The sequence below is a fragment of the Balaenoptera acutorostrata genome, chromosome 6, assembly GCF_949987535.1.
Source record: "Balaenoptera acutorostrata chromosome 6, mBalAcu1.1, whole genome shotgun sequence".
Classification (NCBI taxonomy): domain Eukaryota; kingdom Metazoa; phylum Chordata; class Mammalia; order Artiodactyla; family Balaenopteridae; genus Balaenoptera; species Balaenoptera acutorostrata.
This window is the reverse complement of record NC_080069.1, coordinates 88995916-89021764: the sequence shown is the minus strand read 5'-3', so window position 1 is coordinate 89021764 and position 25849 is coordinate 88995916. Positions and strand designations below refer to the sequence as shown.

At 36.9% G+C, this 25849-nt stretch overlaps 1 protein-coding gene across 11 annotated transcripts in view; it reads left to right on the top strand.

Moving 5' to 3' along the window:
• The window catches only part of RNF38 (ring finger protein 38), a 125357-nt gene that overhangs the window by 69760 nt on the left and 29748 nt on the right, over window positions 1–25849 (top strand). For 5 of the 11 annotated variants that reach the window (XM_057548637.1, XM_057548642.1, XM_057548641.1 and 2 more), the window contains 2 exons: window positions 12760–12953; window positions 21682–21895. In XM_057548637.1, the coding sequence (XP_057404620.1) occupies window positions 12760–12953; window positions 21682–21895 (408 nt within the window). Of the gene's footprint in view, window positions 1–1514; window positions 1665–12759; window positions 12954–21681; window positions 21896–25849 lie in introns of all 11 variants that reach the window. The other 6 variants (XM_057548636.1, XM_057548644.1, XM_057548635.1 and 3 more) reach the window with 3 other exon arrangements.

The window sequence follows — 25849 nt, the reverse complement described above, 5'->3', positions numbered from 1 at the left end:
TGGCTGCTTGCATCTTTTTTTTTAAACTAGAATAAGCTCCTTGAGGGTGGGATCCATGTTTTATTTTCTTTTCTCACATAGCTCTTTGCTTATAAGAGGCAGTGAATAAATATTCCTTGATTCAGTCATTCATGCTTCATCACAGTGGTAAAGGATATTGGCACATTCATGTTTATAGTACAGAGATAAGCTTTAGTTCATGTCCACAACATTTTGTGGAGCAGTACTAATGAATTCTAAAGTTACTGCCCTCAAGTTTTTTGCTTTCAATCCTAGGAAGGTCTTTGGAAGTAATTTTACTGTTAGCAACAGGCCTGGTCATTTATCTGTTTACCAGGCTCATAGCAAACCAGAAACAAAAATGTATAAAGGGACTAAAGAAGGTTATTATAGCAGGATTATTCATGTAACTAGCATGCCACTTTATGATTTGTCTCTGCCTTCCTCTCTGGCTACTTCCTTACTGACCAGTTACACTGAACATTTTGTAGTTTCTTGACTACACTGTTACCAATACCTCTCCAAAGCACCAGTATGGACCATTATCACAGAAAGATACTTTTTTATACAGTGATTTGCTTTTGTTTCTTTTTTATAGCATATACTTCTTGAAGGTAGGAAATCATGACTATCTTTTGTTTTAGTGCCTGTCACAGAATAGACACTTAACATGTAAGGGAATGAGTGCAGCAATGAAACTAAAAACAAGACAGCCTTAAAGCACATGGTTTTTAGTGTAGGAACAAGCGGGTACATAAACCTTAACCCCCAAAGGCAGTTCATGCCACAGCACAGTAGAACAGGTGATACTCATGATGTCTGTGATCAAAAATACTACAGATTAAGTATACTTACATATGAATTTAAGGGGATTAACTCACAATCTCGTCAAGCATTTAAAACATGCAGTCATTTACTTTGAGGCTTATGATCTTGTCCTTTATTCATTAGGAAGGTTGCTAGGTTTGTGTTGAATAGAGCTGAGATATCCACAATGAAAATCTTGTTTTCTATACTTGTGATCACTATAGAAATTTTGCCATAGATGTTCTGAAATCTCTCTTTCCTTGCATGATCATTTGGAAGCTTAGCTTAAAAAGAGAATGAAAAATTAATCATCGCCAGGAAGACACTAATCTTTCTGTACTTAAGTGATTTTTACTTCAGGTTTTCTTGACATGAAGTCTTATCTATCATTTAGGGTTTCAGAATTAATGCCAACAGAAAAGATATCAATAGATATTATATGGGAAACATAGGAAGGACTTTGCGTTCTTGAGCAGTGCTATTTTGCCTTTAAAGAAAGTTTTTATAAGAGAGATCCATTGCCAGAGGCAACCTTTGTCATCCTTATATTTGTTTTGATGTTTAAGATTAATTTTTTATTTCTTTTCAGTCTCTGCTAACAAAATCATCAAATACCTAGAAAATCCAGACTGTCCTTCATAGGCATGATTCTCCACATTGGTGCAGCTAGCCATGAACTATCCTTTTCTTCTCCCTCTTTTTCCCAGATATCTCCCGGGGCCAATTCAGCACCTCTACCTGGCCATCCTAACAAGGTGATTTGTGAAAGGGTGAGACTTCAGAGCCTGTTCCCTCTCCTCCCAAGTGATCAGAACACTACCGTTCAAGAGGATGCTCACTTCAAAGCTTTCTTCCAGGTTCTTATATATTTACCCTTTCCCTTCATAGGGCTGAAAGCCACAAGATACATTCTAGGTTGTTTCTAGGAAGGCTTGAAACAAAATTCTCAGAATCTTCTTACTTCTTATTTTCTGTTGTATGTGGGAATAAGTATTCTTCTTAGAGGGCGTCTTTAACATAACTTTTTCAGCCAGCTTTTCTGAAGAATGTTTGTCTTGTCTTGAGCTGCTGTTACTATTTGACCACTTAATATTCTTGTTTTTTGATCTTTTGGTCTTAATCACTTGTCCTAATAGGTCAAGTTCTATAAGAAGGTAGACGATATTACAGAATATGTGAAATTGTATAGGGAAGGAAAAATGGAAGCATGTAAGGTATTTTTTAAAGCCATCACTACTTATTTGCTTAGCATCCAGAGTTTGATGGTAATGCATATTTCAAAGAAAAAACATGGTTACTTGCCTTTTGTGACTTTTTATACCTGTGGGTAAAATGTGTTTAAAAATTTGGTTACATACAAAATGAAAACAAATTAAGGTATGAATGGATTTAAACTGTTATTAGGTTATTAACAAGAATACTAGGATGTGCTCACATAAATCATTGGCTACTACATTTACAATCCATTATTCCTAGAGAAGCAAGTTTTAGTAATGGAAGTCCTTACTACCACAAAGGAAACTAAGTTACAGAATTGCTTTTGTATACTAGGGTTGTGGGCCAAGTCATGTAATTGTACATGTGTATATAAACCTGAGGTAGTGAGAGTTGCTAATCAAAGCTAGGACTTTTGGATAGGGCTAGCTCATTTTCTGTTTGTGTGGGAGTGACAGGTTGGGACTTGGGACTAGTTCTGAAAGAGAAATGCTTGTGACACATTAAATTGGAGGTGTAGGATTTCTGAGGGTAGGTGTGTAGGTGATCTAGGGCTCTTTAATCTGCTTTCCTTGTTAATATTTGTGCCAGGTTCTCTGCTTTGTGTGTATTGTCTCCTTTTGTTTTTAACCGTCATAATAAACTAGTCCTGGATGGTTTTCTAGATGAAGAAATAGGCTCAGAGAATCTCACTGAGATGCCCAATTACATATCTAGTTATTGGCAGAACAGAAACTCAAATCCAACTTTTGCTATTTCTTGTCTACTATATCATACCAGCTTTGGATATTAACAGATAATTCTGTAAACACAGTTCAGTGTATGTTAAGAGACATCATCTGTATTGAATTGAATGGCATATTGATTGCCATTTTGGATACATCATTAGCTTGCAAGAGCTTGATCTTTAGCAATAGACCAATATAACAAAGGAAGAAATTGACTTTGTACCGTCACTACTGCCACTAATAAACAGTTATTTGACACTTTCTGTGTTCTCCATACCTCCTTTGAGTCTTTAAGCTAATATTAACTCAATATTAACTTTAAACGCAAAGAGTAGCTGCCAAATGCAATAGATTAAACCCATGTTTTGGGACTTCCCTGGTGGCACAGTGGTTAAGAATCTGCCTGCCAATGCAGAGGACACGGGTTCAAGCCCTGATCCATGCCCACATGCCACAGAGCAACTAAGCCCATGCGCCACAACTAGTGAAGCCCGCGCGCCTAGAGCTCGGCAACAAGAGAAGCCACCGCAACAAGAAGCCCGTGCACTGCAACAAAGAGTAGCCCCCGCTCGCCGCAACTAGAGAAAGCCTGCGTGCAGCAACGAAGACCCAAGCAACCATAAATATATAAACTAATTAGTTTTTTTAAAAAAGAATTAAACCCATGTTTTGAAAATAAAACCAAAAAGTTAGACCCAATTCCATTTGGATGTTGCAGAAAGGTGAAAGGTATTACTGGTAAATTTTTATTTATAGTCCTAATTTAACTTAAATCTTACTTTTCTCTAACTTTAGAATAAGGCCCTCAATGTACTTTGCTCCCAAGAGAGACTGGAGATTTTCTTTGCCCACTTACTACCCTACCACTGTTCCACATGAAGCAAAGTAAATCCTTCTCACATCCCCTTAGAGATATTGTCAGATACCTTCAACCAATTCTGATACCATAATTGGGTGTGATTTCTTAGTTCCAGTTATGGTTCTCATCCTTATAAAACTTAGTTGCCATGTAAAAACGAGAACCTATGCAGCCACGTCGTATCCTCAGAAAGTTATTCCCTTAATGCATTGTTTTCTCTCGGCTTTCCTCCAAGTTCCTTTCCTCCCAACTCTTCCTGCTTTTCCTTCCCCCTTGACTCCATCCATTCTAAACAGACTCACCTACCTCTTCCATTTTTTTCTTAAAGCACCCTCTCCACTTCCATATTGTAGCTGAAACTAGTCTCTTTTATGAGGACATCATTTTCCCTGTAGCCTTCTCTAAGGGTAAAGAAATTACTGCTTTTTCCTGCTCCAAGCATGGGATTGGGTATGTGGCTAGTAGGTAGGATGGTCATAGAGGTGAAGGAAAGTGTTGATACTCTCCTGGATCCTTGTTTTTAATCACCAGTCTTCTTTGAACAAAAAGCTCATCCTGTTTTTGATCTCTTTTTATCATTCATCTCCACTACTTACCAAGTTTGTGTCACTGTCCTTGTTTATTAAAGACTTTTGCACTTTGCTCCTTTTTACTTGTTTTTCTAGTCAAAATCTTTCAAATTTTGCGTGTTTTTTAATTTTAAAAATTATGAAATATTTCATATATGCAAGTTATAAAATATAAAGAAGACATATGTATAAGTTTTAAAAACCCACCATCTAGCTGAAGAAATCAGCTATTGCCAATGTTTTAGAAGCTTCCATAGTATATTCAGGTGCTGCCCCAAACCTGTGCCTTGGGTAAACCTCTGTTGAATTTTGTGTTTAGTATCTCTTTGCTTTTCTGTGTGGTTTTTACCACATATAGTATACCTCAATACTATACTATTTAGTTTCTGAACTTAATATAAATGGTATCATACTTTGTGTATTTTTGTCATTTTTAGATTCATCCATATTGATGCATGTGGCTGTGTCCTGTAGATTCATTTTCCAGCTTTTAGCGTTGCATTTATATGAATGTACTGTACTGTAGTTTATCCCTTCTCTTTTTGATGGACATTTGGGTAGTCTCCAGTTTTCTATTATTATCATTACAAACAGTGCTGCCATGAATATTCTTGTGTGTTTCCTGGTGTACATTTAGTTGGTATTTTAATGTTCCTTTAAAAATGGTGGCTTTGTGTATTTCTTGCTCTGTTTTTTTTTCCCTACAAAAGAGGTTTAAGTAGATGCACATTAGAATCAAAGTGCCTCCTGTAACTTTTTTAAATTAAAATTAAGGTATAATTAACATACAGTAAAATTCACCTTTTTCCGTGTACAGGTCTGTGAGTTTTGACAAACGCATACAGACGTGGGACCATTGCAATCAAGATATAGGATAGTTTCAGCACCCCCCAAAATTCCCTCATGTCTGTTTGCTATCAGCCCCCTATAATTTTAAAATTAACAGTTTCATGCTACCAACCAATTCAGTGATTGTGATTGAAGATTGTATGCTTTCATTAAAAAGTCATGTACATTGTGGGGAACTTGAATTTCAGGTGTGGCACAACCCTTGATTTCAGGTGTGTGTGTGTTTAACATATATATACTTTTTTTTTTTAATATTCTTTTCCATTATGGTTTATCATAGGATATTGAATATAGTTTTCTGTGCTATACAGTAGGACCTTGTTGTTTATCCATTCTATATAGAAAAGCTTAGATCTGCTGACCCCAACCTCCCACTCCACCCCTCCCCCAGTCCACTCCCCCTTGGCAACCACAAGTCTGTTCTCTATGTCTGTGAGTCTGTTTCTGTTTTGTAGATAGGTTCATTGGTACCATACTTTAGTGATATCATATGGTATTTGTCTTTCTCTTTCTGACTTCACTTAGCATGATTATCTAGTTGCATCCATGTTGCTGCAAATGGCATTATTTCGTTCTTTTTTATGATTGGGTAGTATTCCATTTGTGTGTGTGTATACACACACACACACACACCCCTCACATATTCGTTATCCATTCTTCTATTGATGGACATTTCGGTTGTTTCCATGTCTTGGCTATTGTGTACAATGCTGCTATGAACGTAAGGGTGCATGTATCTTTTTGAATTAGAGTTTTGTCTGGATATATGCTCAGGAGTGGGATTGCTGGATTGTATGGTAATTCTGTTTTTAGTTTTCTGAGGAACCTCCATACTGTTTTCCATAGTGGCTGTACCAACTTACATTCCCACCAACAGTGTAGGAGGGTTCCCTTTTCTCTTCAGGGCTGTGTGTGTATGTGTGTATGCATGCACGCACGTGTCTTAATACAGCTATTTGATAACTTTATTTTGTAAATTTACTAAAGTTAGGTGATTGAAATTTGTTGATTTATACATATAAAGAAATATATTAGATTTCTGAAAGACTACTGTAAAAATGTCTCTTCTCCAGCAAATTTATAGACTTAATAAAAATTTTAGCCAAAAATATAAGAAATTTTTTATTTTAGAGCTTTACGGAGTTATCCTTTTTCCCCCCATTAATTAATTTATTTATCTACTTTTGGCTGCGTTGGGTCTTCATTGCTGTGCGCAGGCTTTCTCTAGTTGTGGTGAGTGGGGGCTACTCTTCGTTCCGGTGTGCGGGCTTCTCACTGTGGTGGCTTCTCTTGTTGTGGAGCACGGGCTCAGTAGTTGTGGCTCACAGGCTCTAGAGCGCAGGCTCAGTAGTTGTGGCACACGGGCTTAGTTGCTCCAACTAAGGAGCAAGTAGGATCTTCCTGGACCAGGGCTCAAACCCATGTCCCCTGCATTGGCAGGCAGATTCTTAACCACTGCGCCACCAGGGAAGTCCTAGAGTTATCCATAAATTCATAAGATCATCAAAGGAAAGACAGGAACAAAAACTTTTCTAAAAATTGTCATAAAGGGAAGTATACCATAATGATACTAAATCATATTGTAAAGAAATAGTTTCAAGTCAGTGAGTTCCATGTTGTTAAAATACAGTGGATGTTTTGCAGCCCTCATTCTACATGACCTCTTAGTTGAACCCTTGAAACTCCATTACACTGGCTTTCACCATCACACTCCACTCTGCTCTCATCAGGTAGTCAACGTAAAATGTTGGAGCTTCTCAGGGTTCAGTATTAGGCCTCCTTTTCATTGTATAAACTATTTTGAGCAGTTTTTGTCAATGCCTGTAACTTCGTCGACGTACCATCTATCTGTAGTATACCAAAAAGTACTGATTAACATATCTAGTCTGAGCTTCAGTTGTCTGCAGAATGACTCCATGTGGAGGGATCCCTTGATTCACAGGGATCCCTTGATTTCAGGTTGTTCTTAACAGCTTTTCTGTTTTTGTTGGTTTCATGTTTATGCTTCAGATTATTTCATTGATCCTTGTTTATAGCTTCTGTGGAACTAAATATAGCATTTGAAAACAGTACAATTACAGCATCAATGTAAATCAGTTTTTGTGAACCAGTGATGTTCTAAGAAAAATCTGGGACTTAAGGTTGTTAATACATTATTCAGAAATTAGCCAAACAGGCCTCCCTAAACTCAGGAAGCCACTGCTGGGTTAGCAGTTATGGCCAATTAATATAGAAACATAATATTTTCACACGGTATTTTATCTTCTTCATTATGATGGAATTGCAATATGTTATACCACTACATTCCCTTTGCAAGCACTCACTGCACATAAAATTGTTCTGTTCTTTGGCCTTTTATGAAAAAACACAAACTTGAACCATGTCAAAAAGCAAAGGTCTGATTTTTTTTTTTTAATGCATGCTGTGGTAACTTTTGAAAACAGAATATTTGAAGTCTCTTTTCCCTCCCATACCTACAAGTAAAATAACATTCCAGGAGGATGTACTGTTTGAGTGGTTATGAGGTTGGATTTTGTTCTGAAATCTTTTGAGCTGAGGAATCAAAGCTGTGCATTGGAAAATTAAAGTCCTTTGTGAAATATATGAAACAGGACTATATATATGTTGTGTAGTTCAAAGGCAGTATATTCACTGAATTGTCTTTTGTACATCTTCACTAATAGAAACATTTTACATAAATTTGAATATAGTTTAAACAAAGACTTTCATTTGTGGAAAATTAAATGAAAGAATGTGTAGAGATCATTTTGTAAATTGTGTGATTCAAATGTAAAGTTATTAATTACTTGCTTATTATTTACAAAAAGGGATCTGTCTTGGTGGTGGTTCTTTATTAGCAAGTTGCTTTATGTAGAGTGTTTCAGTTTTCTAAGTGCTTTCATGTCTCTTATTTTAAATGAATGGAATTCAGTAAGTGTTTTCTCTCGCGGGCCATTTAAATTTAATGGTTGTGGAATGAGAAACTTAATCTTTTGTCAGATAGAATAAGGCAAATAGAGTCTGGAAGTTTAAAAGAGGATTGGGAACTCATAAATCATGCTATGCTTATTTATTTGTAAATCTGAGGTGAATGGTAGTCCTGAATAATGAGGGGAGAGCGGACCAGGTTATTGGAGATTTTACCTCCCCGACTCTAGTTGCCCCCATGCTCCTTTGAGAAGTCCTTGGTGCTCACTAGTGTTTGCTGAAATCAGAGGTACTTTTCAATCACCATTTTTAGTCTAGAACTTGGAACCTGTTTCTGCTTTGGGGAAAGTTTGCATTATCTTCAAGACTTCCTGATTGACATATATATAAATATTATTTATATTTTATGTGTGTGTGTTTATACATATGCACGTGTGTTTGTATTTTTTTTTTCTCCCATGGTATTTAGCATTTAATCATTTCTGATTTGCTTTTTTGAAACTGTGGAATACTTTCTTATGGGTTGTTTTCACTTCTAATAATGATGTTTTGGTTATAAAGATTTGGTGTTACAGAGGTGTAATCCTGTACTCATTTTATCAGATGCTGAATACTGAGTATAAATAAGCTAGCTAGCTAATTTTCTTCTGTCCTTCCTTCCTTCCTCCCTTGATCCCTGAATCTGCATCCATATTCTGTACTGTAGTATCTCTACAGTATTCTGTACCAGTAGAGACAGTACTAGTACCTGACTTCACTCAACATCTTACAGGTTTAAGTTGTCAACATCTAGTACTTTCTAAAGTCAGCCTACTGGCACAGAGTCAGCAGGGACAGGAGGGAACTGCTCCCCCCTGAGATTTCAAAACGTAAATTTTTCTGTAATGGTGAGTTTATCCTTAGGGACTTTTCTTAAGAGAGTCCCTTATCTCTTAGTTCAGTGGTTCTCAGAGTGTAGTCCCAGACGAGCAATACCAAGCATCATATGGGATCATGTTAGAAATGCAGAATTCTTGGGTCCCAATCCAAACTCTCTGAATCAGAGACTGGGGAGTGGACCCAACAATCTGGTGTTTCTGATGCATGCAAAAGTTTGAGAACCACTGTCCTAGGTAATGGGAGTATCCCTCCAGATTCTGCTTTGCATTTACTTCTGTCAAGAGTCGTTGTGGTAGCATAATTCTAAATCAGTTTTTATATTAATTTCTAAGTTTAGAGGTTCACAGACAACATGGGTAGTGAAAAATTTGAACCCCAGCCTTGGTGTGAGGAGCTAACCTGTTGTTTGAGTTCTCAGGGATGTGATCCCTCCTCCAGTTCTCAATACGTACAGAGTAGACACTCTGTGCCAATGGCTGACTTCTTCTAGTCTTCCCTTTTATTGAAAGCATAGTACTTTGGAAATTTTGGCCTTATGCAGGGGTGTCAGTGATAAGACCTTATCTTCTGTCCCTCCTGTGAATATCAAAAAACAAACCTGGTTTTCAGTTTTCCTCTTTGTTTCTGGTCCTTGGAAATTTCTCTTTTTCTCTGAATCCAGCAATACCTTTAAAAATTTTTTTTTTGTTTTTTGTATTTAAGCCATTATTTCTAGATGTTTATGTTAGGATTTTCACTTTTAGTCCATGATTTTGTCACAGAACTCGTTATAGTTACTTTATATCAAAGTTTACAATACTTATTTCTGTTCTGTAACTACAACAGTGATCTTTCATGCCTTGTCCTATGTTGATTATAATAATTGAAAACCAGTAAACATTCTTCATAGTATTAGGAATACTTGTATAGTCTTTGCAGAACCAAGTAGCATGTTTGGCCCATGGAGGAGGAGTTGTAATGTTTTGACTACCTATCCTACTCAGAGGATGCTTTAGGTGACAAAATGATATGGATTTGTTTTCGTCTTTGTCCTCCACTCTCTGATTGCCTTTTTTTTTTTTTAATATTTATTTTCTTTATTTTTTTGGCTGCATTGGGTCTTTGTTGCGGCACACGGGGTCTTCATCGAGGCATGCGGGATCTTCGTTGCAGCGTGTGGGCTCTTCATTGGGGCACGCGGGCTTTTCTCTAGTTGTGGTGTGCGGGTTTTCTCTCTCTAGTTGTGGCGCGCAGGCTCCAGAGCGCGTGCGCTCTGTAGTTTGCAGCACGCGGGCTCTCTCGTTGAGGTATGCAGGCTTAGTTGCCCGACCAGGGATTGAACCCGAGTCCCCCTGCATTGGAAGGCAGATTCTTTACCACTGGACCAGCAGGGAAGTCCCTGATTGCCTTTTTATATTTCTTACGATAAGAGAGCTGTGGGCTTAAGTTTTATTAAGAACTTGTAAGTTCTCAATCATACTGTTTTTGAATCCACATTGTGTATGGTATTTTTCTCAGAGTCCTCTGATTCGTTCTAATTTGTAATGATTTTTTTTCAGACCTGCTGTACTGCCATCACCCTGGGATTTCTTTTCATTGCACTTCTGGGTTACTTCTGTTTCTTGGATCCTGTATTTATATATATGTCCCCAGGTGAAGGAGAGAGCATGCACGCATACGTAAAAATCAATCAAGTAAAATTTTCTGAATGAATATGTGAGAAGCAACTTTGAATCTTAATACATCTGGCAAGGTCTTTGTTTTTTCCCTTATACTAGACTAATAATTTGATTGGAATATAAAACTCTAGATTCAACATTATTTTCCCCCAGAGCACTTTAGCATCTTTCATTTTCTGTGGGAAGTCTAATGCTAATCTAATTCTTTTTCTTTGTAGGTTGCTCCCCCTTTCTTTTTCTGGAAACTGAGGATTTTTTTATGCAGTTCCTTAGAGTATTAAAATTGATAAGGAATATGATGAAACCATATTGCATATAGTAAAATACCTTTTTAGTAATTCCATGTCCCTAAATATCAGTTGTGGTATCCTGTTACTTTGAGTGAAAAAGTAAGGCTTATTACCATAATACTAATGAAGAGCTCACTTCCACATATTTCCCTTCACTTCCTAGTCTTTGTCTCCTCTTACACACTGAGAACCTTTCACAACACAAAGAGAAGGGATGGGAAACTTTCTCAGTCGTCTTTCCTTATCTCCACTCTTAAAAGTAATGCATTTGTTGTAAAATAAGAATATGCTAACTCACAACTTGAACATCACTGGAAATATGTAAAGGTTGATAACCTAAGTGTTTTTTCAATACTTAGTTATTTTGTGTATCTGTAGCATTCTTCTCCATTCGGGCAGTGAATTTTTAGAATTCAGAGTTCCATATCTTAGCTTGCATCAGGGTTTGCGGTACAGGTTTATACATATGAAAGCCAATGATTATGATTGGTTGCTAGCATTTTGTACCTCAAAAAGTCAGTGTTAATCAAGTCTGTTTTACCACACGTGGAGATCACATTTCTAATGCTTATGTGTAGTTCATGTATGAGTTTGTCAAGTCTTAGTTGTTCTGCTGTTTTGTTTTAATCAGAATATCTAAATATTAATGGTTATTTTTCACTTTCTAAGTTTTAGGATTATCAGAACATAACTGATTTTCTTATTAAAATCAAGGGGTTAAAAACAACTACTTTTAATAGCACCATTAAATATAGGGAGAAAATAAGGTTAGTGTGAAGAAAGTTACAAGAGCATTTGTATATGGTTCTGAAAACTATTTTCTGTTTTAGTTATAACAAATTTGAATTATAATATTCTTAAGTATAGAAGGAAAATGACATGGTTTTTTGAATACATCTGCTAAATAATTTAGAATGATCAAAAGTAACCATTTAGCAGTTTGCTTCATTCCTATCAGTTTAATCAGTTCTGTTTTATATGCTTATATTTTAAAATCTAACATAGTATGTAACCTCATATATTCTTTAGCTAATATTAACATTTTTGTTCTAGCAGCAGGTGGCAGTCAAAAGTTCCCTAATGCCCAAATGATTAGAATTTGCAGGAGTAGACTGGAGATAGGAGAAGCTCTATTAGAAAACACACAGCCCTCATCAGACTTTCAGTTAACTTGTAATTTTGACAGTTTTGATTAGAGACTCAATTGGAAAATTGAGTTGTGTGGGGAATCCTGGAGAGTTAATAATTCAATTAAGTGATCCATACCAATTTTATAGCTAAACCCTTGAAAACTTGAGACTGTACTTCAACATTAACACGTATGGGTTTTTAATTATCCACCACTCCCATGATCTACCTGAAATGCCATGTCTTTCCCAAAGATATTCTATGATATTCTAGTTAAGAACTGATGAACTAGATCAGTTGACTGTTTTTTAATGTTTTAAATACATTTTACTTTGTTCACATAAACATTATTAAATAATAAATCTAATGGCGTTAAACAACAGGAATAAGGAGGCAGGCAAGTGTGATTTTAAATCAAATCAAGGGCCTACTTAAATTATACCCCTTCCTAAATTGATCTCCCAGCTAAGAATTAATGCCTAAAAGAGTAACTATTAACTGATGGGAGGAAGTAGTAGATTTTCTCAGTTGAATTGGAGTTTTAAAGAGGTGGTCAAGTACCATAGAAATTGTTTATTGCCCTATTGTGTACCTTGTGTGTTGTTACCTGGTTAATTTTATGATGATTTTAAAGAAAGAGTTAACTTTTCATTTGATATTATTTACTGTGCATCTCCCTTTCCCACCCCACCCCTCGTATCTTTTAAAGGTGTTTAATTCAGGTTGATAGTGTACTTTTTCCTCCTTTACACTTTGTGGTAAACATACTTAAACACCTATGCATGTAAACAGTAATGCAAAAATCCTTAAAAGATTTTATTCAGTTGACTGATTTTGTTACATTGGCAGAGTGAAGATAGTCCAAGTCCCAAGAGACAGCGCCTCTCTCATTCAGTCTTTGATTATACATCAGCATCACCAGCTCCCTCACCACCAATGCGACCATGGGAGATGACATCAAATAGGCAGCCCCCTTCAGTTCGACCAAGCCAACATCACTTCTCAGGGGAACGATGCAACACACCTGCACGCAACAGAAGAAGGTTAGTTGGTTACAGTTACTTATTAAATTTGTGGTCATTGGTAGATTTGTGAGTTTTTTTTTAACATCAGAAAGCATTTTTTCTGTAGTAATTTTATAAACACATCAACACCTTTTTACTTGTATGCTTACACACGAGAAACAACATTACAAGTCGTTTAGACTTCTACAGTCCATCATGAGAGTTCATTTAGCTTGTGATTGACAGAAGAAGAAATTGAAAGAGGCTAAAGTGGTTTACCTAAAATCAATCCATACCATTATATGTGAATTCAACTACCTTAAGGTTTAAGACTTTTTGTGGGCTAGCCTTCAATCCATATTACTGAAAAATGCATTTTATAGTTTACAACTGTAAGGAAATATAGAACCATAGTCTTAGGAATGAGCAACCTCTTTTTCGTGCCATTCTTATCCACTCCATTCTTAGAAATGAATAACCTCTCTCCACATATTCCTTCTGTATCCTCTAAGGCAACTGGGAGCTTAATTAAGTTTCTTTAAAATTGTGGAGCCTGTGATATGAAGAGTGACTGAAATTTAGTTTGACTTTCAGTCCTGTCTTCCATATAGGACTTGCCCCTTGCCTTTCCTTCCCAGGGGAATACATTTCCTGAGCTGCTTCATCTTTAGTAGTTGCCTGAGGTCATACCTTTCTTCTTCCAAGGAAATAAAGCATACTTGGGGTGAGACAACTGTTTATATGTCCAGGATGTTGATAATATAAGAAGTACTGATAATCTTGAGGTAGGGTGGTATTACAGACTAAATGTTTGTGTCTCCTGAAGATCCATAGGTTGATGCCTTAACCCCCAGTGTGGATGTATTTAGAGATGAGGCCTCTAAGGAAGTAATTTAGGCTGAATGAAATCATAAGGATGGGGCCCTGATCCAAGAGGATTAGTGTCCTTATAAGAGGCGACCCTAGGAAGAGAGCTCTCGCTAGAAACCAGCCATGCTGGCACCTTGATCTTGAACATAGTATCTAGGACTGTGAGAAAATGAATTTCTGTTGTTTAAGTGAGTCTGGTATTTTGTTAGGGCAGCCCTAGGAAACTAATACTGAAGGAATCTTAAAACCCATCATTCATTGTTCCAAATGAGACAAGATAAACCTGTTCCTGAGCTGTATTCCGTTGACACACTAAGACTTTTACATTATCTGGTGCAGTATTACCCAATTATATGGGAATGTTTAAGTAAAATAATGTTATGCCAACCAGGTAAAATATTTTATAGCTGTTAAATGTAATAGCATGAGGAAATAAGGTTGGTTGTTTCAAGGTTACAGCCTGAGTCCCTGCTGTAATCTTTCCTATTGTTTTATGGTGAAATGTGACATACATTCAGGAGAACTTGTAAAACAAGTGTACACTTAAAAGGATAACACACAGGTGTGCCCAACACCTAGGTTAAAATAGAACATCAAAAACCCTCCTTCTGATAACCCCTGTCCTGTGATTTGTCATCACTCCCAAACATTTGAGGAAAACCAAACATTTGAGGAAAGCCAACAAAGTGAAAGAAGGGCACTGAAACTCAATAAAAGAAAGAACTTGAAGAAACCGTTAATAGAAGAAATAAAACAATTAAGAGAATAAACAAAATAGAATTTTAGACTAAGTGTAACATGAGAGAAGTGGAAGAGATTGTATCCATAAAAATCAACTGGAAATCTTAGTTGGCAAAATTAATAAACAGGCAGAAAAAGCATCTTGGTCCCTGGAAGATCAAGTGAAGGAATTTTCCCAGAATGTAGTGTAAAAGGGCAAAATGGAAAGTGTGGAAAAGAAGTTTAAATGTAGACAAGAGTCATCAGTTCTAAATATGTCTAATCATATTTCCAGGCGGAAACAATATAAGGGAACGATTTTGACAGAAATAGTACAAAATCATTTTCAAGAATTGAAGAGGGACTTCCCTGGTGGCGCAGTGGTTAAGAATCCGCCTGCCAATGCAGGGGATGTGGGTTTGAGCCCTGGTCCGGGAAGATCCCACATGCCGCGGAGCAACTAAGCCTGTGCGCCACAACTACTGAGCATGCGCTCTAGAGCCCACGTGCCACAACTACTGAAGCCAGTGCACCTAGAGACCATGCTCCAGAACAAGAGAAGCCACCGCAATGAGAAGCCCGCACACCACAACAAAGAGTAGCCCCCGCTCGCCGCAACTAGAGAAAGCCCGTGTGCAGCAACAAAGACCCAATGCAGCCATAAATAAATAAATATTAAAAAAAAAAAAAAGAATTGAAGAAAGACTGAGTGTTAGCAAGATCTTGGTGAAATTTAAGAATATGCACAAACATTCAGAGATGAAGAATGTTGAACAATAAGCATAACATCATGATCAAGAGGGATTTATCCTGGGGTTGCAAGGATTTTTCAATATCCACAAGTCAATCAGTGTGATACACAACATTAACAAATTGAAGAATAAAAACCATATGATCGTTTCAATAGATGTAGAAAAAGCTTTTGATAAGATTTAGCATCCATTTATGATTAAAAACTCTCCAGAAAGTGGGCATAGAGGGCACATACCTCAACATAATAAAGGCCTTATATGACAAACATACAGCTGACATCACACTCAACGGTGAAAACCTGAAAGTGTTCCCTCCAAGATCAGGAATAAGACAAGGATGTCCACTCTCGCCACTTTTACTTAACATAGTTTTGGATGTCGTAGCCAAAGCAGTCAGACAGGAAAAAGAAATAAAAGGAATCCAAGTTGGAAAGGAAGAAGTAAAATTGTCACTGTTTGCAGATGATGTGATACTATGCATAGAAAATCCTAAAGATGCCACCAGGAAACTACTAGAGCTCATCAATGAATTCGGTAGAGTTGCAGGATACAGAATTAATATGCATAAATCTGTTGCATTTCTATACGTGAATGACAAACTATCAAAAAGAGAAATTAAGGAAACAGTCTCATTTACCATCGTATCAAAAAGAATAAAATACCTAGGAATAAACCTACTTAAGGAGTTAAAACACCTGTACTTGGAAAACTATAAGGCACCGATGAAAGAAATTGAAGATGACAAAGACAGATGGAAAGATATACTGTGTTCTTGAATTGGAAGAATTAATATTGTTAAAAGGACCATACTACCCAAGGCAATCTACAGATTCAGTGCAGTCTCCATCAAAATACCAATGGCATTTTTCACAGAACTGGAACAAATAATTTTAAAATTTGTATGGAGACACAAAATATCCTGAATAGCCAAAACAATCTTGAGAAAAGACAACAGAGCTGAAGGAATCATACTCCCTGACTTCAGACTATATACTACAAAGCTACAGTCGTCAAAACAGTATGATACCGGCGTAAAAACAGACACATAGATCAATGGAACAGGATGGAAAGCCCAGAAATAAACCCACGTAGTATGGTCAATCTATGGCAAAGGAGGCAAGAATATACAATGGAGAAAAGACAGCCTCTTCAGTAAATGGTGCTGGGAAAACTGGACAGCTACATGTAAAAAAATAAAATTAGAACATTCTCTAACACAATATACAGAAATAAATTCAAAATGGATTAAACAGCTAAATGTAAGACCAGATAACTATAAAACTCCCAGAGGAAAACATAGGTGAACTCTTTCACATAAATTGCAGCAGTATTTTTTGGATCTGTCTCCTAAAGCATAGAATATTAAAGCAAAAATAAACAGATCGGACTTAATTAAACTTAAAAGCTTTTGCACAGCACAAAATTCATCGACAAAATGAAAAGACAAACTAATGAATGGGAGAAGATGTTTGCAAATGATATGACCGATATGGGGTTAATATCAAACATATATAAACAGCTCATACAACTCAATGTCAAAAAAAAACTCAGTTAAAAAATGGGCAGGGCTTCCCTGGTGGCGCAGTGGTTGAGAATCTGCCTGCCAATGCAGGGGACACGGGTTCGAGCCCTGGTCTGGGAAGATCCCACATGCCACGGAGCAACTGGGCCCGTGAGCCACAACTACTGAGCCTGCGCGTCTGGAGCCTGTGCTCCGCAACAAGAGAGGCCGCGATGGTGAGAGGCCGCGATGGTGAGAGGCCCGCGCACCGCGATGAAGAGTGGTCCCCACTTGCCGCAACTAGAGAAAGCCCTCGCACAGAAACGAAGACACAACACAGTCATAAATAAATAAATAAAAGAACGTGAATTTCTAAAAAAAAAAAAAATCTTAAAAAAAAAAAAAAATGGGCAGAAGACCTGAGTAGACAGTTTTTCAGAGAGGAAATGCAGATGGCCAACAGGTACATGGAAAGATGCTCAGCATTGCTAATCATCAGGGAAATGCAAATCAGAACCACAATGAGATATCACCTCACAACTGGCAGAACAGCTATTATTGAAAAGAACACAAAAATCAAATGTTAGCAAAGGTGTGGAAAAAAGAGAACCCTCATACACTGTTGGTGGGAATGTAAATTGGTGCAGCCACTGTGGAAAATAGTATGAAGATTTCTCAAAAAAACTAAAAACAGAACTACCATATGATCCAGCAGTTTCACTCCTGGGTAGATATCCAAAAAAACCAAAAGTACTAATTCAGAAACATATGCACCCCAGTGTTCATAGCAGCATTATTTACAATTGCCAAGGTATGGAAGCAACCTAAGTGTCCATCAAGAGGTGAATGGATAAAGGGTGTGTGTGTATTCCACGCAATGGAATACTACTCAGCCATAAAAAAGGCCGAAATTTTGCCATTTGCAGCAACATGGATGGACTGGGAGGGCATTATGCCAAGTAAAATAAGTCAGAGAAAAACAAATACTGTATGACATCACTTATATATATGGAATCTAAAAAATACAGCTAACGAGTTGAATGTAAAAAAGAAGCAGACTCACAGATACAGAGAACAAATTAGTGGTTACCAGTGGGGAGAGGGAAGGAGGAGGGGGAGGGCTAATATAAGGGTAGGGGATTAAGAGGTACAAACTATTAGGTATAAAATAAGCTGCAAGGATATATTTATTGTACAACACGGGGCGTATAGCCAATATTTTATAATGACTATAAGTGGAACATAACCTTTAAAAATTGTGAATCAGGGCTTCCCTGGTGGTGCAGTGGTTGGGAATCCGCCTGCCAATGCAGGAGACACGGGTTCGAGCCCTGGTCCGGGAAGATCCCACATGCCGCGGGGCGGCTGGGCCCATGCGCCACAACTACCGAGCCTGTGCTTTAGGGTCCGAGAGCTGCAACTGCTGAGGCCCGTGCTCCTAGAGCCCGCGCTCCTCAACAAGAGAGGCCGCCGCACTACAACGAGGAGTGGCCCCTGCTCGCCGCAACTAGAGAAAGCCTGCAAGCAGCAATGAAGACCCAACGCAGCCAAAAATAAAATAAATAAATAAATAAAAAATTGTGAATCACTGTATCGTACACCTGTAACTTATGTAATATTGTACAGCAACTACAATTAAAAAAGAAGACAGAAAAAAAGAAAAAAAAAGAGAACCTTCTTGAAAGAATTTTTAAATACTGTACTCTAGGAAGTGGAAGAATAAATGCAAAAAGTAGGATTTAATACCATTTGATTAGGAAAGGAAACAAAAAAGACATACTGCTAAGTCTGAATAAAGGTCTATTGTTAAAAAAAAAGAGAAAAAATTTCAGGAAAGATCTGAATGTAAAATGGGGACAGAGCAGAGAGAAGTAAAAATGTGCAATCTAGATGTTTTCCGAAAAATGGAAGTATGTGTTTAAAAATTTAAGTGTAGTCACTAGAAAAATAGAACTGGAATATATAGCTTCCACACAATGAAACAGATAAACAACATATATAGAAAATGCAATCCAACAAAAGGCAGGTCAGTGAGGCCAGGAGGGAACAGCTTTGTGCTGTTTACAAGTGATACATCTAAAAGTGACAAAGTAGTACCTATTATAGATATAAAAGTCAACTGAAAGAAATATTTGTCCATCTTATCACTGTTTATTATTTTTAGATTTTCCAGTAATTCTGCTTTCTAAATGTTCTGCTACAAAGGCATACGTAACAGATTTAATGAGAGGCAATTCAGGAAAGACAAGGACCAAAATTGTCAAGGAACTTACATGTCAGCATGAGAGCTTGGGTCTTAATTTGTGTTAAGTTTGAGTTATTGAAATTATGTTTGAGTAGGGAAGTGAGAGCAAGAAGCAACAACAGAATAAAACAATATTAAAAGGGACCCTTAAAGTTTGTGGACAGGCTGAGTGTTTTTTTGGGAGATGAGTGATCTGGGCATATATTTTCTATTTTGATTGTAAGGTGCACATTTTTTCACATCATATTGTCTCTAAATTGATGGTGTAGCATAATCTAATTGGCAGCTTTCCTCCTCTTTTTAGTGATACATTAAACAGTCCTTTAAAATATTTTTACGGGTATAAAGATATGTACATATACATGAGTTAGTATACATAGATACATTTTCTTGTTCTTTTCTCTTAGAGACTAAAAATAGTGTAGCAGTCAGCGCACTTACCTTCTAAATACCATTCCTTAATCAAAGGAACCAGGGCTCTGGAGAACTTGTTAATTCCAGAGTTGGTATAGGGAAAATACAAGATAAGCCTAGAGCATATTGTCCATATAGTAAGAAACAATAGTAAAAGGGCACAGGAGCTAAACTGAAAGTGCTCCCATTGGACAAAGTTGAAATAATTTTAACAACAAAATAAAACAATAGTGTGGATTATAACCTAAAGAATAAAATAAATATCCATTAGTCCATACTCATAAATAAGTGAATAAACAAATAAATGGGAGAGAGGGAATAGTTCTTCCTTATGGAATTCCGATTAATACATGTGGAAGAAATGAGGGGAGTAGAAAATCACCATTAGAATATCATAATAGTGATAGCTAAAGGTCCATTCATGCATGCTAAAGTTATTGGCAAAACTTTTAGCAGAAGCAGAATATTTGCATGGTCTCAAAGTATCTCCCCCCCAAATATTTGGTAATTACAAAGGGAAGAATGGTGATTTTGTAGTAGAGGGTCTTGGCAGAAACCAATTTAGCCAAGTGATTGGTGTTAAATACATAGGCATGAGTGATGCATGTGATGTCATGTGCCCCTGGATACAGTGCACTGAAAAGGGCCTGTCACCTCTGTGATATCCTTTCCAGTAATGCATAACATCATGCAGATCATGCGAAAACATCAGACAAACCCGGGTTAAAGGATATTCTGCAGAGTAAATATGTCTTCAGAGGTATCAAGGTCGTGAAAGACTGAGAACTGTCATGGATTGGAGAAGACTAAGGAAACATGACCACTATATGCAATAATGGCATCCTGCACTGGATTTTTAGACCGTGAGGGGATATTGGTAGAAAAACTGGGTGAAGTCTGAATACATTCTGTTGTTTAGTTAACAGTATGATACCAAGGTTTATTTCTTAATTTTGATAATTTTTCTATTCTAATGGAAGATATTAACATGAAGGAAAGCTGGGTGAGGGGTACGCAAAAATTATACTAAAATTATCTCAAAATAAAACATTAAAGTGAGTTCGAAGGTGGATGGCATCTGAAAATCAGTGAAATACAGTATGTGAGTTTTGAAGCAGAAATGCAAAAAAGAGTTACGCTGAAAATAAAGATAGAGGAAGCAGTGAATGGAGCGAGAACCTGGGGGTTAGTTTTAAGAGCTCTGTAGAGGAGTTGATGTTGCAAAGGAGTGTCCCTTATTGTTTTTAAGATTGGGCAGTTGAGAGTGCGAAGAAACAGATTTAGAGGTGCAGAGTGCAACAATTAAGGGTAAGGTGACCTGTCCTCAGTAAATACTGCTGAGGTGGCTGTGTGCAGCTGTGTCTTGAAGGGGGCTGTTCGGCCTCTTTTGCCTAATGTGGAGTACATTTTTAATGAGGCCTGCTGCGTTTTCGAATTGTTATGCGTGCTGAGCCATTGTAAAAAGCAGTGGAGCTGAATTGTGGAATTGTAGGGAAGTGGAAGATGGAAGTCTACTCATGATAACTTGTTATTTGTGTTAAACTATGTCCATGACAAGTGCATGGGGAGTAAAAGTGGTTTCCTTCAGTGACCAGATTCTACCTAAAAATTCTGTATATTACTGGAACATTTATGCTGATGCTATTTTGCCATCATTTCCATTCTCAGCATTTACCCAATTACTCGATTATTTGCAGTTGTCAACAAATTAAATGTTCTTTAGTTTTTTCATGTATTTTCTACTCTCATTTTTTAAAATTGTCATTTTGGGCATATAGGAACTATGTCTTTTCTATGTGTCTTAGCCAGATAGACAACATAAAATGTCCATTAGGCATATGTGGATTACGGCCAAGGTACATATGCAAATTAAAATTTGTTCTAAAATGTTTATAAAATAAAGGAGGCAAAATAATAGGTTAAACCATATGAAATTGCTGATATTTGACTATATTTGCCTATAAAAGGATCAATTTTATACAATTAAACCCCCTCCCCCAAAATGACAGTGATTGGCTATTGATTTCTAAATAATCTCAGAGCTGAATATCAATTTTGTTTACTTGTTATTTTTTAAAAAACATATACATTCTATTTAAATTTGTAAGTGTTCAGAGCTGATGATGAACCACAGCAATTCTTTAATACTCAAGCCTACCTTAGCATATACTACTAATGGATTACAATGAGAGACAATACAGAATCCTGATGGATCACAACAGTAAACATTATAACAACCTTTTTGACATTTTTGCTATATTACAGTCCTCCTGTCAGGCGCCAGAGAGGAAGAAGGGATCGTCTGTCTCGACATAATTCCATTAGTCAAGATGAAAATTATCACCATCTCCCCTATGCACAGCAGCAAGCAATAGAGGAACCTCGAGCCTTCCACCCTCCGAATGTATCTCCCCGTCTATTACACCCTGCTGCTCATCCACCCCAGCAGAATGCAGTAATGGTTGACATACATGATCAGGTATAGTAACAGAATGCCCAGGAAATACAGATGCTGAAAGTTGGTAGCAGTTTATTGAGGTTGGTTGGTTTTTGTTGTAGATTTCTTTTAATTTTACCTAAAAGGAAACAATTTTACCCAAAATGAAGCTATTTTAGGTAAGTTCATCATTCTGCACTGAGGATTAAAATTTAAATTCTACACAGCTTCCTTAGAAGAAAGTTGAACTTTAAAAAATTAGAATCAAGGTTGTGAAAGCTCAGAATGACTTCATTGTAATAGTTGGTTTAAAATGATGAATATAGGATTTATAGCGGATATCAGACAGCTGGTGGTTTGAGTCTATATTCCTGTTTCCCTCTCCCTTCCGGTTTCTTCTGGAGTAATTCAGTAGGCAAGAGAGTTGGGTGCATCTTTGCTGACAAGTTTCTCTAGGTCTCCACCGAGATGACAGGTACAGAGCTTCCTTTCCCTTTGTTCCTTCCAGGAACTGAGGGACTAGCTGAGAAGAGGATTTGCCAGTCCTTAGAGCCTGAGACCAAAATTGTATGATTTTCTGAGGTCAAAAAAGACACAAATCTAGGGACTTCCCTGGTGGTCCAGTGGGTAAGACTCCATGCTCCCAATGCAGGGGGCCGGGTTCAGTCCCTGGTGGGGGAACTAGATCCCACATGCATGTCGCAACTAAAAGATCCTGCATGCCACGACTAAGACTCGGCGCAGACAAAATAAATAAGTAAATATTATTAAAAAGAAAGACAAATCTAGACATATTCTTATAAAGTTTCTGGATTTTAAGGATAAGGAAAAAAAATCTTCCAAGTTTATAGACAGCAGAAATTACAAAGGAAAGGAAATCAAATCAGACTAGCGTTTGATTTTTTTTTTTTTAATCTACTGTACTGGATGATGGAAAACAATGAAAGAACCGTATACTGACAGTTGAAAGAAAATATGATTTTGCTCAGACATCCTTCTTCCTTCAGCCATGTTCTTTCGCTTTATGTTCGTGAAACACTTTTTAAAAATTAATCACATAATAATAAGTTTTAAAAAGAAAAGTTTTGGGGCTTCCCTGGTGGCGCAGTGGTTGAGTCTGCCTGCCAGTGCAGGGGACGCGGGTTCGAGCCCTGGTCTGGGAGGATCCGACATGCCGCGGAGCGGCTAGGCCCATGAGCCACAAATACTGAGCCTGTGCGTCTGGAGCCTGTGCTCCGCAACAAGGGAGGCCGCTGCGGTGAGAGGCCCGCGCACCACAATGAGGAGTGGCCCCCGCTCGCCGCAACTGGAGAAAGCCCTCGCACAGAAACAAAGACCCAACACACCCAAAAATAAATAAATAAATAAATTTATTTATTTAAAAAAGAAAAAAGAAAAGTTTTTCCAGACCATATTTTTTGTGGTCATAATCTGATAAAATTGTAAATCATAAGTTTTTAAAAAAAATTTTTTAAAAATGACACTGAAATATTTGAGGCAAGGTTGTAAAGGAAAAATCTTCATACCATAGTCAGTGGGACAGGCCAAAGCTGTTCTCCAAGAAATTTTTATAAACCTTCATTATGAACACTTAATTGCTTGAGTAATTAGGGTGAAATGTTACAGGATAAACCAACAGGAATTGGGATGAATAACTTACCGGGCAAACAACTAAAATTAATGATTTGAAAATCTATTCTTTTAATAAGAGAAGTAGCACAAAGAAAACCCAATCCTAGTGCTTTGAAAAGTTGGTAAGGATGGCACACCTCTTCTGAGCTTGGTTATAGAAAAAAGAACAAATGTAAAGAAGAGCAGGCATGATAAAAAGACATATCTCTATATGTAGGAAACATTCAAAGAATTTTTTCAGTTGTAAAATGAAAATAGCACCTGTTTCATAAGGGATGTTGAAAGAATTAAGAGTTAATCCATTCTGAGCACTTAAACTAGTGCAAGTGGTAAGTGCTCAAGTATTGCTTCATTAACTATTATAATGAAATTTTGTATATAACCCTGGGGGGGAAAAAGAAAACTTAAAGGAAGTTCCGAAAATTGACCCAAGAATAACAGGAAGATTTGAATTACCACAGAAGTGTGAAAGCTAATCAGAGATTTACCAAGGCACGGTGACAAGATAGCTTCACAGCTGTTTTCTCTAACCTTTAGAGAGCGCTCAAATAATTCCAGGCGGCTTTTTTTTTTTTTTCAAGTCAAACTCTCTATTTTGTGAAACCAGCGTAGTTTTAATACCAAAAGCAAATAAAGATAGTAATCCCCCCAAACTCCCTGATGCATAGGCAGAATTTCTAAATAGATGTTTAGAAAATACACTATAGCACCATATCAAAAGAGTAATAAACTGTGACCAAATAAGATCTATTCCAAGTAAGAGACGATAGTTTTGTATGAAAATCATATCACATCAGCAAATAATAGAAGAAAAAGCATATGATTATAATCAAAAGATGTTGAAAAGTCAGTTAAAGTTTACTAAGAACTCTAACAAAATAGAGCAAGAAGGAAATTAATTATAATAAATAAAACTAATAGCAAGTATCCTAATCTGTGAGTGACAAATCAGCAACTAGAGAGATACTTGGCTCTGTTCGTTTTTATTCAGTGTTATGTTAGGAGTTCTACCAAATGCAGAATGATATTGTAATGGATATAAAACATTGAAAGAGATCATTGTATCTTTCTCCCTCTCATTATATAATTGTAGTAGAAGAAAACACAAGATATTCTAGTTTGAAAGAATTTGATACAGTGCCTAAATGCAAATTAAATGTACAGAAAACAATAACTTAACGTCGATCAGCAGATGAATAGATGCAATACGGTATATCTGTGCAGTGGAATATTATTCACTCAAAAAGTAGTGAAGTACTAATTCATGCTACCGCATGGATTAACCTTGAAAACATGCTTAGTAAAAGAAGCCAGTCACAAAAGGCCACAGATTCACAGTTATACGTATGATTTCATTTATATGAAATGTCTAAAATAGGCAAATCCATAGAAACAAAGTATGAATGAAGTGATTGCTTATCATTAGTAGAATAGTAGAATAAATTAGGATACCTTCATACCATGGAATGTAACTGTTACAAAGAATTACTTAGAATTATGCCAGGAATGTGAGTGATATCTGCAAGATACTGTTGAGCAAGAAAAACAAAATTGAGGAAAGTGTTATGTTAATTTTGTAAAACATGGTGATTAAATATTTGTATACATAGGACTCTGAACATAAAGGAAAATACGGAGAAATATATACTAGGCGTGAGGGGGGCGAGTGCTAAAGTGACGGGAAAGGGAAGGAGGGTAGAGATGGAACCAAAGAAAGAAAAGGAAAAGACTTAATTTCAGAAAAGATGGTATCTCGTTTGTCTAAAGTTACTTATTGGGTCTACATATTGAAACAATTGCGTATGTAAACACCAGAACAACACAAGACATAGAAAACCTGAACAGACCGATAGCTATGGAAGAAATTAAAGGCATAATAAAAAACCTGTCTTTATAGATTACATCTGAATTCTGTCTAATCTCTATAAAGAACTGAAAGTTCCAATTTAAACTATTCCAGATTATAGACAAAGATAGAAATTTTCAAAGTATATTTTGTGAAGCTTACATAACCTTAATAATAAAACCTCAGACAGTACAACAGATGAAAGCATTCAACTAGTTTCCCTCTTGAATACAGATGCAGATACTTTAAATAATAAACCATAGCTAGTGTTATACTAAAATAGTCTATTAGCAAAGTTGAAATAATGATTATTAGAGTTTATCCTGGCAATGCAGGATAAGTTCAACATCAGGAAAACTTTTGTTTGTTTGTTTTTGTTTTGTTTTGTTTTGGGCTGCGTTGGTGCTGCTTCATTGCTGTGCGCGGGCTTTCTCTAGTTGCGGCGAGAGGGGGCTACTCTTTGTTGCTGTGCGTGGGCTTCTCGTTGCAGTGACTTCTCTTGTTGTGGAGCATAGGCT